The sequence below is a fragment of the Falco cherrug genome, chromosome 6 (assembly GCF_023634085.1).
Source record: "Falco cherrug isolate bFalChe1 chromosome 6, bFalChe1.pri, whole genome shotgun sequence".
NCBI lineage: Eukaryota > Metazoa > Chordata > Aves > Falconiformes > Falconidae > Falco > Falco cherrug.
Window position 1 is genome coordinate 312,696 of NC_073702.1, and position 18,037 is coordinate 330,732.

The 18,037-nt window shown below is 41.8% G+C and overlaps 2 protein-coding genes and 2 long non-coding RNA genes across 6 annotated transcripts in view; 2 read left to right on the top strand and 2 right to left on the bottom strand.

Moving 5' to 3' along the window:
- PNISR (PNN interacting serine and arginine rich protein) overlaps positions 1-463 on the top strand; it is a 28,487-nt gene extending 28,024 nt beyond the window's left edge. For both annotated transcript variants that reach the window (XM_055714962.1, XM_055714963.1), the window contains exon 12: positions 131-463. In XM_055714962.1, coding sequence (XP_055570937.1) covers positions 131-161 — 31 coding nt within the window. In that variant the 3' untranslated portion in view covers positions 162-463. The remainder of the gene's footprint in view (positions 1-130) is intronic.
- On the bottom strand, positions 101-5,676 carry LOC114014247 (uncharacterized). Its single transcript, XR_003557666.2, has 2 exons — positions 5,568-5,676; positions 101-4,387 (listed from the first exon to the last, which is right to left on the bottom strand). It is a non-coding gene; the product is annotated as an uncharacterized LOC114014247 (long non-coding RNA).
- On the top strand, positions 4,861-11,820 carry COQ3 (coenzyme Q3, methyltransferase). 2 transcript variants are annotated; one of them, XM_055714977.1, is made up of 7 exons: positions 4,861-4,998; positions 6,027-6,138; positions 6,500-6,652; positions 6,804-6,903; positions 8,535-8,777; positions 9,935-10,094; positions 11,534-11,820. In XM_055714977.1, the coding sequence occupies exons 1-7, from the start codon at positions 4,908-4,910 to the stop codon at positions 11,728-11,730; spliced, it is 1,056 nt and encodes a 351-aa protein (XP_055570952.1). In that variant the 5' UTR covers positions 4,861-4,907; the 3' UTR covers positions 11,731-11,820. The 2 variants fall into 2 exon arrangements, with proteins under 2 accessions (XP_055570952.1, XP_027653050.1); XM_027797249.2 differs by lacking the exon at positions 4,861-4,998 and adding an exon at positions 5,312-5,891.
- A 1,320-nt stretch (positions 11,821-13,140) lies between these two features.
- On the bottom strand, positions 13,141-17,684 carry LOC114014246 (uncharacterized). The gene is made up of 2 exons (XR_008733012.1): positions 14,238-17,684; positions 13,141-14,199 (listed from the first exon to the last, which is right to left on the bottom strand). It is a non-coding gene; the product is annotated as an uncharacterized LOC114014246 (long non-coding RNA).
- Positions 17,685-18,037: the final 353 nt, after the last annotated feature.

An 18,037-nucleotide genomic window follows, 5' to 3' on the forward strand; every position in this document is an offset into this window, starting at 1 on the left:
GTCTTAGGCAAAAGTAACTTTGGAAAAATCTTTAAAAACTATTAATTACTAAGCCTAAAGTGTGTGTGGGTTTGGGGGTCTTCTCTTTTTTCCCCATTAACTTTTTCCTCCCTTTTCCTTTATTTTTCAGATCAATGACTCCTCTTCGTCGTAAACGCTGAGGAATTTATGGCACCAGTGCTATGACATTTAAAAATTCCATGAGTTATAAAAGGCTTGTCTCATTATAGAGGCACATTGTGGCTATGTAGGTGAAACCAGAATCCTTTTTTTAATCTGTAAATAGGTGTATTTTTTCCAAATGCTGCTCAGAATTAAATACCTAATAGGGTTTCTTTGTATTACATTTTTTCAAGAACGGTAGTGCTTATTAAGAATATAAAACAGGCCATTCTCTTTCAGCTGTAATGTTCTTAAAATTACTATTGAATGTACTGTGATGTCAATAAAGCTCTTTAGTTCATTTTTTTTGTTTAAAATTCTTGCACCTGAATTTTGTGTTAAATTGTAGAAAGTACTTTTTAAAAAAAAAAAGAAAAAGGCAGCTTTTTTTGGTATAGCAAATTTTTAAAAGTACTTGAAAAAGATTTTAACGTAAAACACTTGTCAATATATGTAATCCGTGAACATGATGAGATGAAGTGAGGGGGGTGTGTGGAAGAACAAAGCAAAGACACCTTACTTTTTCTTTAGATATATGTAATAGATTTTTAATATTTTTTTATTTGGACTAGCAAGTAATATATGCTGTGTGTGTAAAATATGGGTCACTGTAATACAAGCTATACTTAAACAGACTGAACCCCATTAGGAATATGTGCAACTAACTGATCTTGTGTGACAGTGTTAAGCTCTGGAACTATATTCCTCACCCAGTTTTAAGAGAGAACTTTCTGGATGTTCAGGTATATTACAGGAACAAGACTCAATATTTTAGATGTTTTTATGGAATATACTTACAGATGGCACTCAGTACACACATGAAAACTGACAATAGATTAACTTTACATTTTGGCACATGCATTAAATGTGTAGTAAACATAAAAGCTGGGGTTTTTGTTAGTGTTATGAGAATTGTGATTCCTGTAAAGCTAATACACTGTTAGACAGTGATGTAACAAAATTTTTGTTGTTACTATCACCATAAAGTGGAAGAGGTCACTGATTACCTCCTTCTTCCGGAAATGAACTACTGCTGTTAGTAACATGAGTGTGAAATAGTATTAGTTAAAAAACAACAACAAAAGAGCAGTATACACCCCTAGGCCAGTGACTATTACAGAAGAACATTAATTCAGGCAAAGATTGGAGATCTGTGCCTAGAAGGTCTGGTATGATACCAGTTGTGAAAAAGATAAAAGGCTTAACATCAAAGTAAGATCTGTTTGATGGCTGTATCTTCTAAGAAAAAAACGTACAGGCAACTTGCAAAGAATGTCTTCATGAACAGATTAATCCATTTAACTAAAATTAGAATTCATATATACAGCATTTTTGCCAGTGTAATTTTACTTTTTTTTTTCATAAATTAGATGCAGGGATAAACTGCTTCCATGCAAAGAATCACATTTTAAACTCCATGTTTATTAAGCAAGCTAATGGCTGGTGAATACATGCATGTTTATGAAAGCAGTGTTACAGATAACTAATTAGTTAATCAGTTATAAATAGCATAACTGCCTCACCAGGTAAGTCCTTACCCAGAGTAAGTAGTCATACCTGTGAGCAAAATAAGGCATAATTTGCAACATAAACTTTAACTTGCATGTGTATGGATATAAATAACTGTATTGAACCAATCTCAGTACACTATTGGCTCTTGGTAAAGTGAGGAATTTTTTTGAAAAACAGGTAGCAGAAGAGTTCAGCTGTCTTAGAGGGATGACTTTTTAGGGAAAGAAAGTAGAACTAAGTTTAAGAAAAGCTATTGAGGAATACAGTTTCCATGATGCATTTAATTTGATTTTTCAGTTCAGATTTTATATTCTCTAATAATAACAAAAGATTGTGTATGAAAAACTTTATATACTCTGCCAACACCTGGAATTCTGTCACTTCCTGTAAATATGAAAATTATTTTTTTGACACAGATGCACTTACATGGGTAGTGACTGTATGCCAATAAAACGAGCATACGATCTCTGTATTTAACTGTTTCAGAAATCTTACTAAACAGTATATTCAGCACACCAATAATTAAAAATATATGGGTACCATGTCAGCTTCACATACATTAGACTTCCTTGTGTTTTAGTAACTAATTATGAATGTTTTTAATGGTAAAGGCTAAAGTAACATCCAGTCCTTAATTCCATACATTGGAAGTAATCTTAAATTAGAACGTGCAAATATATACGGAAATGGGAATGTATCATCTTGGAAAAGTCTACACTGGGTTGTTGCTGTATTTTACATTTTACAATAAACTGCAAAAATATTTCAGTGCACTGTAGGAGAGCAAGGCATGCAATTTTGAATGTCATGCAGCAACATGACATTCAGAGGCAGTTCTCTTGAAAAAATTCTTTTAATTAATAAGGGATGGTGTGGAATCAAGTGAAAAATGGTTTCCATGCAAATGGTTTTGAAGATGAATAGAACAAAACCATTGTGAATATGTACCCCAAGGTACCTGTTAACGCTGCCTAAAAAGAGGAGCTGGCTGTAGCCATGGATAGGACAAAAAAAAGTGGTTGAATAAAATATTCTAACTTTAAGATTGAACAGCTACACACTTTATGAAATATGGCGTAATAACTTTTTTTTTTAAATATTTGTTGTTACTTGTGTCTTTGAGGCCCTGTCTTGTGGGAGAGGTTAGAGTCTAGGCTGCTGCTTTTAACTGTTGTTTTCCTAAAGCCTGTGTTCAGTAATAGAAAAACGAAATGGCCACCTGTAGTTTAAAACCAGCTTATCCTGTTAAGTAAAATACTTGCCAGTGTGCATGTATTTGTCACTAAATTTTTAAGTCACAAATATAAAAGTGATGGCAATATAAGGATTGGCTTGCTTTCTCCAGATTTTGCATTTGTTTTGCTAAATAAATGAAAAGTAATAGATGATGTTTCTAAGTAATATACAGAAGCACACTTTGAAGGAAGGCTTAGTTTTGTGTCTTAAGGAGGCCATGTGTCTTAGCATAAAGGATTTCTTTGAGCTGTTTTTTCAGTAGCTCTGAGGTGTTACTAATGACTCCTAAGTCTGCTACATAAACTTTACTGGATGGAAAGTAGGTAAGCAGAGAAGTGGTGCGCACACACACAAACAGGTTTGCTGAACATTTAATTGCTGCCGAGACAAGCTTTGAGACCTTTCAGTAGTCCTTATTTAGCTTTTATTTAAAAAAATAAAATTTCCAAACTTTTAACTACTAGGTGAATTACACTATATTTGCGGGAGACTTGTAAATGGGCAGTTTTGAAGCAGTGAGGGTTGTAGCATCAAGCAAGGTCAGTTAATAGCGAGTGGCATCGGTTAGAAGAGTGAGTCAAACCGTGACTGGTTATGCTACTCCAACCCTCCTACTGCCTTGAGCATGTTCTTGCTCCTGTCTTTGTGCAGGCTGCGGCTCTTGCCTGTGGATACCTGCATCTCCATGGCCGGGCAGGGAAGCCAGCTGCTGCAGTCATGCCCAGAAGGCATGGGTGTGTGCCGGCTGCTGCTTTCATGGCTCACCCAGCCTTGCTGCACAGTGCTTCCAGCCAGCCAGCTTTGGTTTTCATGGCACTGTCTCAGGAGACCTGCAGCTCAATGAAGTGCCGGAAGATGGTTCTTTTTAAAAACTGGGTTAATTCTTTACCATTTAAGCATGTAGCTCACCATGGGGATCTGAAAATGTGGAAGCCTGCCAAGGGGAAAGAGGAGGGGGAGAAGAGCTCCCCGTGTCAGCTCTGAACCACTGGGAGCTGCTTGCTGGGGCACAGGGGTTCAGGTCCTTCAGCTGAGCCTCGGTTCAGGGCCCTGGGCAGCAGTGCCTGGGCGAGGGAGCAGGGACGGCAGCCTTGTCCCTCCTGGGCCACAGCCTGGCCTCTGCCTGTAAACTGTGACACGGCGGCCTCTGCAACAGGCCACAGCAGCAGCAAACCGGCTTGGATGGGTTCCCAAGAGGAAGGACTTGGGAGTTTGGCTCCAGCCTGGCCACCTTGGGGGCCCCAAGAGCTCTGGTCTGTGCCACAGATGTGTAGCACCAGCTGTTGGGTGCCGCTTCCCTCCTGGGCCTCCCCTCTCCGGGAGCGAGAAGCCCCGCAGCTTGGGCCCTGCCCTGCCAGCCCAGTCCCTGCTCGGTAATAAAACGGCGTGAAAGCTGACAGGCAATCACGGCGTCACCCTGCAAGCCTCTGCTACTGGAGTGTTTTCTTGTTCCAAGATGTGCAAGGATCAGGTCCACCTGTAGGTGTAAAGGGGCATAAATTAAAATAACATTGCTGTCTTCGTTTTCAGCAGAGCTCCCAGTCGAGGCCACAGCGAGGGGCACCAGCCAAGCGGCGGGGCTGGCGGTGCCCGGCAGCCCCGGGGTGCCCAGCCTGCTGCGGCGGTGCGTTCCTGCTGGGGAGGGAGGGGTAAATCGGATGGGGATTTTGCTTGTGCCGCACCTTAAACTGGATTATTTTTTTTAAACAAGCTTGAATAAGCGCTTGCAACCGTCTGAGCACCGTTTTGTTCGGCTTCCCTTACATTTTATAAAATAAATAGTCATTAAATGTTAGTAGAAAATAATTATAGGTATCTACGAATAGGTTTTAGAAAATATTGTAAAAGGCGGCGTTGGGCTGCGGGCTAGGCCGGCCCGCGGCGCGGGGCGGAACCAACCTTCCCGGCGCGGCCCCCGGCGGCGGCCGGCACCGTGAGGCCGCCGCACGCCCGGCGCCGGGAGGGGGCGGGGCGAGCGGGGCGCAGCGGCCGCGGCGATGTGGGGCGGCGGCGGCGGAGCGGCCCGCGCCTTCACCCGTGCCCTCGGGCGCACGCGGGCAGCGGCCGTGCCGCCGGGGGTTGCGGGCGGTGAGCAGGCAGGCGCGGGTGGGAGGGCCTCGGCGCGGCGCCGTGCCCCTGGGCGGCGGGGCCTGGCCGGCCCGCCTCGGCTCCGCGGCTGAGGCGGCCTAACGGGGCGTCGCTTTACAGGCCCCCTCGCAGCAGGGCCCCAGCCAGCCTCCCACCGGCTCCGACCTGACGGCTGCTTCTGGCGGCGTCCCCCGGCCTCGCCGGCCGGCCTGGGCTCGGCGTCCCGGCCGCGGCCTGCGCCCCGGCCCAGCGGCCGTGCGGCAGCGCTGGCGGGAGCGGCCTGCCCGGCGGCGCTCTGCTCCTGCGGTTGCGCCCGCCGGCCGGCGATGCCGAACCAGCCTCAGGGCGGCCCGGGGGACTCCCACCCACCGGGCAGGGCTCTCCCTGGGACGCACTCCCCCCGCGCTCCCCTTGCAGCCCTCGGCCCAGAGGTGTCTGCAGATCCGGCCGTCGGTCGCCGCGGCCCAGGCACACACATGGGCCGAGCCGCGCGTTGGCAGAGCGGCGGCGGGGGCACTGCCAGGCGCTGCCCGTGGGCTGTCTGCGCACCGGCCGTCAGGTTTCCTTACTTGCGTCTCCTCACCGGCTCATACCACGCACAGCGAGCGTGCAGCTCTGTGTTTCTTATTTCGATATGCAATGGAGCAGGAATCCGAGCCGTGTCGATGACCGCACGCGTGTGTCTGTGTGTGTGTGCGCGCGCCTGTGAGCAACTTGTGGTCAGAGTCAGCATTGCGGTGAAATTCTTGCTAACTGAAACATTTCAACTGCACAAGAAGTTCTTTTTCATTCAGGCTCTGAAAAATGTCATCATATGTAATCTGCAAAGCACTGGAGTGGTGAACTAGCACATGCTCTTTTATTTACTCCCCGTGCACTCCTTAAGTACGATAGTGAATAAATGCATAAGGATTTGGATGGTTAGTGTCACTAACCATCAATTAGTGTCTATAGAGTGGCATTATGAAACTGGGTTTTTCATAAAGGTGATGTTTTCTATTTGGTTGCCTTTCTTTTTATTTATGCAGGTGACCATGCTGCTCTGTCTATTCAGACAGGCCTCAGAGGTACCCTTCAGGACTACTGCTGTGAAATACAGCTGAAATCCAGTAGTACTCTGCCTGAAATGAAAAGCAGCATGTAAGTATTGTATCTAAAATAATCCTGCATGACAAGGACTATCATTTTCTGTAACAGTTTAATTTTACTTTGTGGCAGTGTCACATGAAGTAATTTTTAAGTTTCACAAAAATTTAAATGTTTGATGTGGTTTATTTTTGTTAATTACTTACTGCAGAATTAGAAGTATGTGGCCATCTGTTTTGGAAGATACATTGCACAAACTGTGTAAAATCTTTGTTACTAATCAAGTATAACTGAAGTCTCTAAAGGAACATGAGTTTTATCCTTTTTTTCATTTTCTGATGCAGAATTTGTTTTTCCCGTATTTCAGATGACATGAAATAGTGGTATTTCATGACATTCAGGTTTCATTTTTTAGGCTCACTGTGAAGAGACTTTTCTGCACTTCACACTCATCAGTGGATTCAAAGGAAATGAAAAAATTCCAGCACCTCGCACATAAGTGGTGGGATGAAGAAGGAGAATATTCAGCTCTTCATTCTATGAATGATATCAGAGTGCCATTTATTAGGTATGGTTTTGAAGACGGGCATTTTTTATATGTACTATTTCTGCATAACCTCAGAAAACATTGTAAAAGAAAAGCAGTTACCAGTACTTAAGATACTGCATCTATAAACCACCTTGTGTGTTTGCCCTTAATCACATCCCTTTTCTCTCAGAGATACTCTGTTGAACACTAGTAGTAATTATGATCTGGGAAGCCCACTTTCTGGAGTAAAGATTCTTGATGTTGGCTGTGGTGGTGGACTGCTAAGTGAGGTAAGAAACAGTGTGCTCTAGTATCTCTTGTTAGAAAGCATGCAAAGTATTTGAATTGCTTTACTATTACACTGCTTCATTTCTAATCCTCCAAGTAGGAGCTTTTCTCTTCTGTGATACATTAGTTGCTGAATGTTTTGGAGTGCAGTGCATTCTGAAAACGCCCTAGAATATTTTGTTAGCGTAGCGGTGGTGGTTTACAGAAAAGGAGGGAGCTGGTAATGAGAAATACTAAAATTCTGAGGTTCATCAGAAAAATAAGATTTCGAACATTGTAAAGAAATGGAGAGGGGAAGAACAATGGAAAAGTCTTCAAGTATTCCCTTCAAGTATTCCTCTGGGTAGTCATGGTATGACACCACTTTCTTTTTTTCTTTTCTTTTTTTTTTTTTTTTTTTTTTTTACTTCTGAGACTAGGCACAAATGCTTTAATCATGCCAGTCCTTGTTACCAAAAAACCTATTTTCTATTATAAACTTGTTAATTTCTTTGAATTGCTTATCTTAATTTTTTATATTGGGGATGGGGCAAATTCTTGCCTTTTCTTTGACCACTAGGAGAAGCACGGAATAATGTCAAACACCTGAGACATGCCTCCCCCCTGTCAGGAGAGATTTTCCAGGTACAGGGGCTGATGTTACAGCTGCATCCTGAGGAGTGTGCACAAACTTGAGACTGAGAAGTAACTGCTTGTGGTGGAACCCTTTGCCCACACAGGCTCTGAGCAGTGCTCAATCCTATCGGTAGACCAGGGATGGTTTGTGAATTTAGGATTACAGATCTGGCTGAGTTACCCTGGGAACTTCATCAGCACCTGAAACTAGGTGTTACAAAAGGACCTGAATCTCTCCCTGTGTTCTTCTGTGTGTGTGGTCTTTTATTCTGGGCAAGATCCTGTAGCCTTGTGAGAGCCCACTCTCTGACAAGGCTGACACAAACCTGGTGTGCTGTGTCACCTTCTCAGGCTGAACAACTGGTGAATTTCAGGTTGGAATAACATACATGTGGTCATGTTCTGCAGCCTGTTTCAGTTTCAAAAGAGGTGATGGGTGAGGTGTTAACCTATGAGTAAGAAGACACTGGAGAAACCTGAGTGACAGCCAAGCCTGATGCTATCCTAGAAAACATCAGTGTTTAGTTCTCAGTAGTGTGAAAGTCCCAGAGATAATAATATATTAAGTAACCATTAAAAAGATATGAGGATTTACCATTACAGGTGGATGTTGAAGAAAGTAATGACAGTAATTAAATATGGCGTTGTTTCACCCCCCTTTGAGTGCTGTGTTGTTTTTCCCCCTTTGTTTTTCCTCTATTGGAGGGTAATAATGGAGGAAATCTTTATTTGATATAACAAAATAGATTCAGAACAATTTGTTCTAAAAGATAATTTAAATGTGTATATTCCAGTATTTGATTTTCTAAGCAAATTAACACCAACTCCTCTAAATCGAAGGTTTTCCTTGCTTTAATAAACATTTTAAAAAAACCTGCTGGATCAGAGCTCATAATTTACTGTTTGTCTTATTCTCCAATGGATGTTTTCTGCATCATGTGTATAACATTGCAAAGTTGCAGATGCCTTTAAGTAAATTGTTTTCATGCAGAGAATAAATTATACTCTGTATTATTAGCCTTTAGGTAGACTGGGAGCTTCAGTTACCGGAATTGATCCTCTGGAGGACAACATTAGAACAGCAGAGCAGCACAAGTCATTTGATCCGGTCCTGGCCAAGAGAATACAGTACAAGTTCAGTTCGCTGGAGGAGATTGTGGAAGAGTCTATGGAAACCTTTGATGTAATTGTAGCTTCTGAAGTAGTGGAGCATGTGGCTGACCTTGAAATGTTTATCAAGTGTTGCTCTCAGATGCTAAAGGTAAGAGAGCTTTTGCTGTCATTATTGGGAATATTTATTCTCTTTTATTATTAAGGCTTTCATTTGAAGCAATGTGAAAACACCTACATCTGCATTCATTTCTCCACCTTGAAGTCTGAACCATGCTTTGGTGGTGCCTTCCATTCTCTTCCATGATGCAAGTACATCTTCCCAACTTCAATAACTAAAGTTAGAGGAAGTTTATTTCCCCAACCCTGCCTTAGAATGGCATTACCTAGCATTGCAATGTTGCTTTGCATCAAGACCTTAGGAAATCTGGTTGTCTGATTCACCCAGGTGAGAGAAAACATGGCAGTGCTGCTGCTGCTGGACAGCTGTGGCTCAGACTGCATTGAAGCTGACTGTAATGATGTTATTGTCTCGCAAGGTTCTGTTGCAGCTCTAGCATCACATCAGATGTGCTCCTGGATTCCTTTTAAAGGGTCATAGTTATGCTTGGAGATCATAAAGCATTGTTTATTCCTCTTGATATTACTTCATTTGTAAAGAAGGATGGTAGGCCCAGTATACAAGCAGCAGCTTTCCATTAATCTCTTGATTTATCTTTCTGCTCATTAGAAGGAATATAGATTATTTGAATGGAATGCTTAACTAATTTACAGCCTGCTGGGGCCATAGAAATTATCCTTTATTTCTACCAAACGGGCTCTTAAGTACTTAGAATTCATTTCTGGCCTTGTTTTTCGAACCCATAATCACTAAAACAAGCATGGCATTCAGCAGTCTCAAAAAATTAGGCAGTATTGCACATTTTACTTTGGTTTTAATTAAAAAAGTGTTTCTTTTTACAACAGATACACCTTAGTACCTTTTATTTACCCATTTTCTGGGCAATGTTACATTATAAATTACTTTTGTTAGATGTTTTTTGGGCAAGGAAATGATTTTCAGACTGCCCAGGACCTTGATTATGTTGTCTTTTTGAGGACTACTGAGTCATACTGTTAGAACATTATATTCTTTATTGTGTTTAAATGGTATAGTTGTAAATACCTATCCTGGGATGAAATTAGTTCTTATTCTTGCAACATGTGGACTTGTAGATAGGCAAATGATGTGTTTTAGTGTGATTAAATTTACAGTTTTTTTAAAAAATTAAATATTCTTCTAACTGAACATTTTGATCTTTTAATTAGCCCGAAGGTTCTTTATTCATTACTACAATCAGTAAAACACAGTTGTCCTATGTCCTGGGAATTGTGGTTGCAGAAAAAATAATGGGCATTGTACCAGAAGGAACACATGAATGGGAGAAGTTTGTTCCTCCTGAAGAGCTGGAGCATCTCCTGGAATTGAGTAAGTTCCAGGCCAGGCCAGATGGTGGGAATGCAGAGTTATGCAAATGGTCCCTGTAGAAATGGCGAGGGGATAAGCTAGGTGGGGTGAGTTCTAGCAACAACACACAGCTTTTTCTGTGTGAGTTACCCATCATATATTACGAATATAATTTCTGGCTTAAAGACACTGCTGCTTACTAGATTTTGCATACAATAAATTAAGTGGAGCCCAAAGAATGCAGAGATGATTCAGACAAAATCACTGTTACAGCTGCCCTCCATTTGACAGCCTAAATGAAAATTCCAAGGTTTTTCATCCTGTTCGGTGACAGAATGTATGCTCTGAATGAGGTTCATACACAGTAGGTCAGGTTTGAGAAAATAAATGTATTGGCGCTCCAGAGTTGCACTTCTGAGACTGCATTGTTTGTCATCTTTCCCTTGGGACAAGATGTTTTTATTTTTGGTTGCTGCTTCATGTTGTTTATTCATACTATGTTACTAAAAGATTTCTTTAAAAAATGTGAAGCCACAAATTCATTAATTCTTGAGAAACCATATGATACTGATTTGAAGAAATAATTAAATTGCCCTGGTTGATTGCTTTTAAAAGCAATCCTGAGCTAGGAATTTCGTAAGCTAGGAAGAGTTCTGTCCATTGTCCTCCTTCCATGCAGATGTTTTAAAACCCTCTCACTGAATATTTCACTTTGCTTTAGTTCACTGTAAAGAAGCTGAAGTATGAGTTGAGCTGTTCTCTTGGCAAGGTCTTTTCCTAACACTTTGCAGTGATGCCGTAAGGAACATGACTAATACCGGTTCACATGCTGGTGGTTCTTTCTGTTCCTCCTTCAAAAGAAGAAGCAGGTGCAGTGCAGTGATTTGTTTTGATAGGGTGTTTGTTTTCTGCCTTGTCACCTATCCTGCTGGGACACAGCAGAGCCATGCAGTGAACTGAGAGCTGCTCAGCAGGGAATGCTCAATCACTCTTTACTTGCACTGAGTCCTTGATGGCATTCTTCTGCCTCTTTCTTATATTTTTCCATTCCTAAGGGGAATCTGCAGAATCCTTCCAAAGATATGCTCAGATTCTGGTTTTGAAGCGTGTGATGTCAATCTGAAGAATGTCTGCACTGACAGAAAATGTTACCAGTCACCCAAGTGTGATGTTGTGAGGTTGGAGTTTCTAGCATACCACTTTGCAGTGGCTCACCATTTAGCATTAACAGTATGTGGCCTGGCACAGAGCTATTGCTGCTGCCATTAGCAGGACCCACTGTCACCGGTGATGCCTGTTGCCACTGCTTGTGGTGTCTGACAAAGGCTGGCTTGTGAAGCACTGCTCCGCAGCTCCGAGGAAGAAGTGTGTTTCAGACCTGCTGTTCTAAAGGGTTTGATGTTGCGGTGACTTACAATATTTAAGAACATTGGTTGCTTTATGGCTTCTTTCTTTTATAGATGGCTTTTCAGTCAAGACTGTGAATGGGATGTTGTATAATCCCCTCTCAGGGTCGTGGAGCTGGATGGAAAGCAGGAGTGTTAACTATGCATTGCACGCTGTGAAGTCTGGGGCTCAGGGACAGTCGAGCCCAACAGATGCCCTGTCAGAGATGGGAAGTGAACAGCGCTCAGCCACAGCTGGCACTGCCCTGTGACTGTCGGCGATGTGTGGTGATGGACTGTCTCCAGGAACAGAAAAGAAGGTTTTACCCAGATGGACATAATAAAAGCTTTTGTAACAACAAGCTTGCTGTTTGCATTAGTAACGGTTATGCTATTTTAGGCCAGATATTTCAGGGCAGTCTCAGAAAAAAAAGTGCCCATTATCTCAAGAATCTTTTAAGATTGAAATGAGCAAAGCTTTTAAAGAGTAAGTACTTAAGTACTTTTATAAGAAAGTAGTTTCAAGTTGTTGGACAGGGAAATGCAAATTACTGTGTCAGTAGCTTGGAGGAAGCTCTTGTATGTGATGACACTTTCAGTCCTACCAAGAAAACTCAGATCTCCGTAGGATAATAGCTTGAATGTAGAATGAGGTAAAAACCATGACGATGTATGGTAAATAAAATGCCTTAGGTATTTAAGTTACTCAACTCAGTTAAAATACGTGCAACACGTAAGAACCACAGACACTTGCTTCCTGGCTTTTGCTGGCTTCATCCTGTCTTTAGTAGCTATATATGCATTTCCCTCTGAAATCAGCCCATCTTAAAAGGTGCTCAACAAAATGTGCTCTACTGGTTTTCTTCGCTGCAGGCCAATCTACTATTATGAGTGGTTAGACTTGATCTTAAAGGTAGTTTCCAGTCTAAACAGTTCTATGATTCTATATTATGCCTTTCCCCCCAAGAGGAAGAAACAAAAAGAGCAGCAAACCTTTTCTGTCGGGTCATGCTATTTCTACAGCTGATGTGAGCTAATTGTGCAGTGGAAGAAGAGTCTCCCAGACCAGAGTGCCTCAGCTGTCAGAAGCCTCTTCACCATAAAGGCACTTGTATCTGTGCCTATTATTTCAACTTTCTCCCTCTGCCCAAATAAAGGAAAGTTAAGCTGCAGGTAAAATTTTACTAAGCAACCAGAGCTCTATGCTAGAACAATGATACGTTAGCAGTCTGTCCTAGACTGAAGTGCCATACCTGATCAGTCTTAAAGTCCTAGTGCCAGGGTAAGGAAAATTGTTTATTTACAGTGAAAAAGAACTTTCTAAATAAAATGTCATGTGTGTCTTTCTGTGGCTTTATCTCTTTCCTTCCTCTCATCTTTTGGCTTTATGTATAGGTAGAGGGGTGGCCTGGCAGTGTTTGCAGGGATGAAAATTAAACTTTGGTTTTTTTCCCTTTTTTTTTTTTCCTTTTTGTTGTGTGTTTATCCTGCTGTAGACGTTTGGTGGGCTAAATTACCGTTTTACACATTTACATTCTTGCTGCTTTGCTGTATCTGTGTGTTGCCTTGAGATCCAAGTTCCATGATGGATCTGATGATGCCCAAAAGAATGTAGTTAATTTGTAATGGAAATAATAGTAATTCGTAGGTATTAGGACTAAAAGGTATTACCTAATGTGATCATTTCTATGACAGTAAATTCTGCTTTATAATATTTTTTTGAGCTATTAGCTTGGCTTTAAGAAGAAAATGTCTTCATGTGAAGTGTTCAGTGATGGAGAAGCCACTGTATCACTAAGTTGTTCCAAAAGTTCATGAGTTGAAGCAGTCTAACAGATCCTAGCCAGTGATGTCTCAGTGTCTTCATTTTTTAGGTTAAGGACCTCTCTATCCGCTGTAGGTTTGAGTTAAGTCAGCCCTTAATTTTCTCTCAGGTAAACGGGCAGAGATTGTCTCTACAGTTATTACCACCCCAGTGTAATATTTTGTCCTGGTTTCAGCTGGGATACAGTTAATTTTCTTCTTAGTACCTAGTGCTGTTCATATAAAATGTTGTGGTAAGCATCCTTTCTGAAGATGACAATGGAAATGGATGCAGCGTTTCAGTAATGGCTTCACTAATGCTGTCTGCAGGAGGAATACGTAATTCTCTTTCTGCCTGATGTTGTTCTTCATGGGAGTCTCTGCTCCATTGGTCATGCATGCAATGTGGTGCATAGTGTTCAGGAGAGGAATGACACTGGGAAAAATGTGGAACCAGAGCAGATAATCAGCAGGTTTTGTTATTGTGTTTGGGCATGTTAAACCATCAGGCTTGACTAAGTTCCCCTAACAAAGTTACCACCTTCAATCTTAAGTTATTACAGCTGTATGACTGTTTGTTCCAAATTTTGCCAACAGTGGATTGAGAGAAACCGTATCTGAATAGCACTGACACCTGGACAGATTCCTGGGATAGTCCACTAGAAACATCCCCTGAGGGTCACAGTCCCCCCTTCACCTATGTTTTGATACCTGTCAAGTGAGATAAACCTCATGCAGACAAAACTGGGATAGAACAGCTGGTTTTTGTTTACGTTAAAAGCCCTAAATCCAGATACTTGTGTTGTTATTCTGGCTTTCTCATCCTTTCCTTTCTTCCTGCTTGCTTGCAGTTTAATGAAAAACTGTGAGCCGCCTAGGGAAGGGACTGGTTTTTTCACTACCATTTCTATTGTGCTTAGCACAAAAATCCTTTGATGCTGCTTGAGTTCTCTGCCCAGGCTTGCAAGAGGGATACATACCTAATCAACAATGACTGACATTTAAGCAACAAGCACATGGTTGTCCAAGGATAGCTCTGCTTTTGACAAAAACCTTATTGCAAGCACCTGACCACCTGCTCCTACACATGTATAGGAGCCCTGTCAATCTGGGAGAGTTTAGTGACTGATGTGAGGACTACTTGAGCAGGTCCTTTTACCCATGGCATGTCTTCAGATGTCCTGATGTGCTCCGTCCTCAAGTCTGTAGCCCTCAGTTTTTCTTTCCTGGTGAAGTATCCTAACTCTTCTGGCTGTATTTCATCCCTCTGCTTAGAACAACTGCCTTTCAAGCTAGAAAGTAAATGATTGCGCTAGAGAGAATTATAGTGAGATAACAAACACCGCAAGAATATCCTACACCTTGTTTTTTAGATATTTTTTTTAAAGCCTTGCATTATTCATAAATGTGCATCTGTGGCACAGTGTAATCAAATTCAGCATGGTGCACTGAATACATACTACGTATTTGTGCTGCAGGAACTTAAAATATGTGCATAGGAAACCAGTCCAGACTTCACACTTCTCTTAACCCAGTTGCTGTGGAAGTTTAATAGGTGCTAGTGAAATGAACAGAATTTAAGTCAAATAAATTTGCAGATCTTTTGGCTTTCCTGTTGCAGCTTGTTCCTGAGTATGGAGCCATAACTTTGGTGCTTACAGGAATAGTGGTGGTAGGAGGTATGAAAAGTAATGTTACAGCACCAGGCACGCACCTGGGACTGGGGGTGAGGCAAGAGATGATTCTTGCCTTGAGACTGGGAAAAAGTTATATTTGAGGCTTGCTTTTTTTCAGCCTCAGTTTATTTATGGTTGTAGACCCTTGACTCTCCTGTTCCCAGCCATTTGTTTCTGCAACACAACAAACCAGAGCAAGGAGCTGATCTGGCTAAAAAAAACCCCACAGACCAAACGATGTTCTGGGTGGTCTCAGCTGTTCAGCTCTATTGTGGCTCATTATGTTGTCTCATCTCTCCTCTATGGCTCCACATGGTCCCAGTCCCAGCCTTTTGCTGAGACTGATGCTTGTCTGAGTTGTGAACGTTTGGGGTTTTTTTTCCTTCTTTCCCCATGGGATGCTGCTGGTGGTTGTGCCATTCAGGGAGCTGAATTTTCCCATGGTGGAGGACTAGGTAAGCAGTGGGAGCACATGGCCAGGGAGAAGGTGGGGCAGAAAAGCCCCTTGAGAGGCAGTAGGCTTTTAGGTTGTTGTTTCTATTGCGGAACAGCACTTTCAGATAATAATTGAAACATTAATTGTACTCAAGCCCAATTGAGTAGTATGAGAACCTCAGTGGAGATTTGCATTTAATCTCTTTTAAGTAAAACCAGAATTTAACATTTCCATGATGTCCTGTTACACTATCTCGTTGCCCATTGTTCCTTGATGGTCCAGTGACATTTCATGGCTGTTTTTGAAGGACTTTAAAAACTATTGTACTTAGTTTTCCACAAACACCCTGTGTCAGGTTCCTAAGGAATTGAAAAAAGGAGGGAGAAAGTAGTGGTAAAGGAAATGTGTAATGGCTGTGAGTAGAGGTAAGAATAAAGACTATCTTGTATAAAATTTTTCTGAAAATGGCTTCTCATTTGTTGAAATCTCAGCTTTAATTTAAAAAAAGCAGCTTATTTTCCACACACTTTTAAGAAATGCCTGAAAAGAATAATTGCATGCAGTCTGGTGGTTCTGAAGTCAAAAGGCTCAGCTTCTGTAATTAGCCAGCCTTGTGAAGCAGACTGGAGGATGAAAAGTGGGACAGACCATGAGTCATCATGTGACTGTTGATACTGTAGTTGCAGGGTTTAGAGAGGCACCCAGGAGTACCTTGCAATGGGGGACAACATAGAAAAGCCAGAAATTGTAGAAGGAAGAAGAGTGATACCTGTAAGATAAATATGATTCTGATAGAGGTAAGAAATGTGAAGCAAAGGTATAGAGAGCAATTGCATTCAAGTGTGTCTTTGAAGAGGAACTACTGATGGTTGGGAGAGTGGCTCTGTGTCAGACTGAAGTGTAACAGTACAGGTATTCACAGCCTCCCACTTGCTTTTGCATGTTAACCTCCAGTGCCCCATTCCGAACACCTACACCCTCGGTGAATTCCTGGGAAGGAAAGGTGGGCTCCTCTCACTTCAAACTGAGTGCTGGTTTGCTTAACTACTAAGTTGCTGCCAGCTCCCTCATTCATGGTGCTCCCCATGTTTGTGTAGAGGATCTTGTACCCTGCTGCATGCAGATGTATTCCCACTATACTTCTTTGCATTTAATTCCCTTTTATCAGGAGCCTAAGCTAGAGCAAAACTTCTTCACTGTCTATTCCAAGATGCCCACAGGTATGAACAACTTGTATCCTAAAACTGCAACACCATTGACCTGAGTCAGTTTATTTAATAACATTACTAACATTATCTTGTTAAAGGGAAAATGCAGAACCCCAAATGCATACTTTCTCTTTCCCATCACTTCCCCTTTGAAGTCCTCGCACTGCTGGACAGCACTGCTTCTCCCATACTGCCTCTGCCGGGCTTTGCTGAGCCTGTGAGGGAGTATCACCCTTCAGTACCTCTAAAGTGGAGTTTGCAGGTTTATTCGGTTCTGTGCTGTCTCAGAATAAATTTCTATTTTTCCACCTCAGGGTGAATTTTGTGGCATTGTCTCCTACTTCATGATGAGTGACCAAGCAATAGTTCTTTTTATGTAATGCACTGTCTTGCCATCATAACTACAACCTCTCCCCAGCCCCTTTGCCAATGGAAAGTAGAACGCTGCTTTTAGAACCCTTTCAAAATAATTTCATTCTGCTTAGACTGAACAGTACTATAAATTTGAATAAAAATAACATTATTTTCAGATTATGTTTTTATGATAAAAATCAGCCTGTTCCTCCAGCCTATAGGACAAAATTCTACTCAAAGTTTGTGCTAACAGTAATTTTATTTGTATTGACACACATCTCGTTGAAGCAATATAAAATGATGTCATGTTTTGTTCTAGCTAGAAGGGCTGGGATTTCACCTAGGCTGTAAAATCACCTGACATGTCTTGACTTACACATGCATTAATTGCACAGCCACCTCCCAATGCATTAGGAGTTCAGGATATATAGTTTGATCTGCATTTTACTGTGCTTTTATTCCCTCATGGAGTGACTCCAGCAATATAATCAATATTCACTTTTTCTAAAATAATTTTTTTTCGGCTTAAAAGGGTTGTGAAGACCATTAGTGTTCCATTAATAAATCTGAAACTTCTGTTGCATCCTCATGAGATGTGTTAACTTAAAAAAAACAACAACCCTGAAACAACTTGGAGATTGAACTGCTAATACTGCCTTGTACAGTAGTTGTATTATAAAAAGACACAGAAAAAAATGTGGTGTTTATTTTACTGAATTAGAAGAAGCACCTACAACCTGAAGACATATCAAAAGGAAAGTAAACAAAACATAAAAAACATAAAAAAAAACCAACAAAACCCCCCAAAATAAAAAGGAGACACCAGAAGAATGCATCCAACTGGAATAAATAATGGTCAAAGTTAGCAGATGTAGTTTGAACACCCTCTGATGAAGCTTAGCCCCAGCACTGAAACTTGGGGTTTAATTCCCAGCTGTGCCTTCCGGCTGTTGCAGAAGCGGCAGCTCAGTGCCTCACCTCCCTTGACCCACCTTGAAGTTGCGCTTTACAAAACTAACAGGACCTTGCTACCCCAGAGCCCTGGGGGATCTGCCCTTTAAGGGGGCTCCCTGTCCTGCTCCCCAGCTGTAACTGAGGAGGT

Coding starts and splice junctions, on each gene's coding strand:
- COQ3 (XM_055714977.1), top strand. CDS start 4,908: ATGTGGGGCGGCGGCGGCGGAGCGGCCCGCGCCTTCACCCGTGCCCTC. Junction 6,139..6,499: donor CCTGAAATGAAAAGCAGCAT/GTAAGTATTGTA, acceptor TTCATTTTTTAG/GCTCACTGTGAAGAGACTTT. Junction 10,095..11,533: donor GGAGCATCTCCTGGAATTGA/GTAAGTTCCAGG, acceptor TTTCTTTTATAG/ATGGCTTTTCAGTCAAGACT.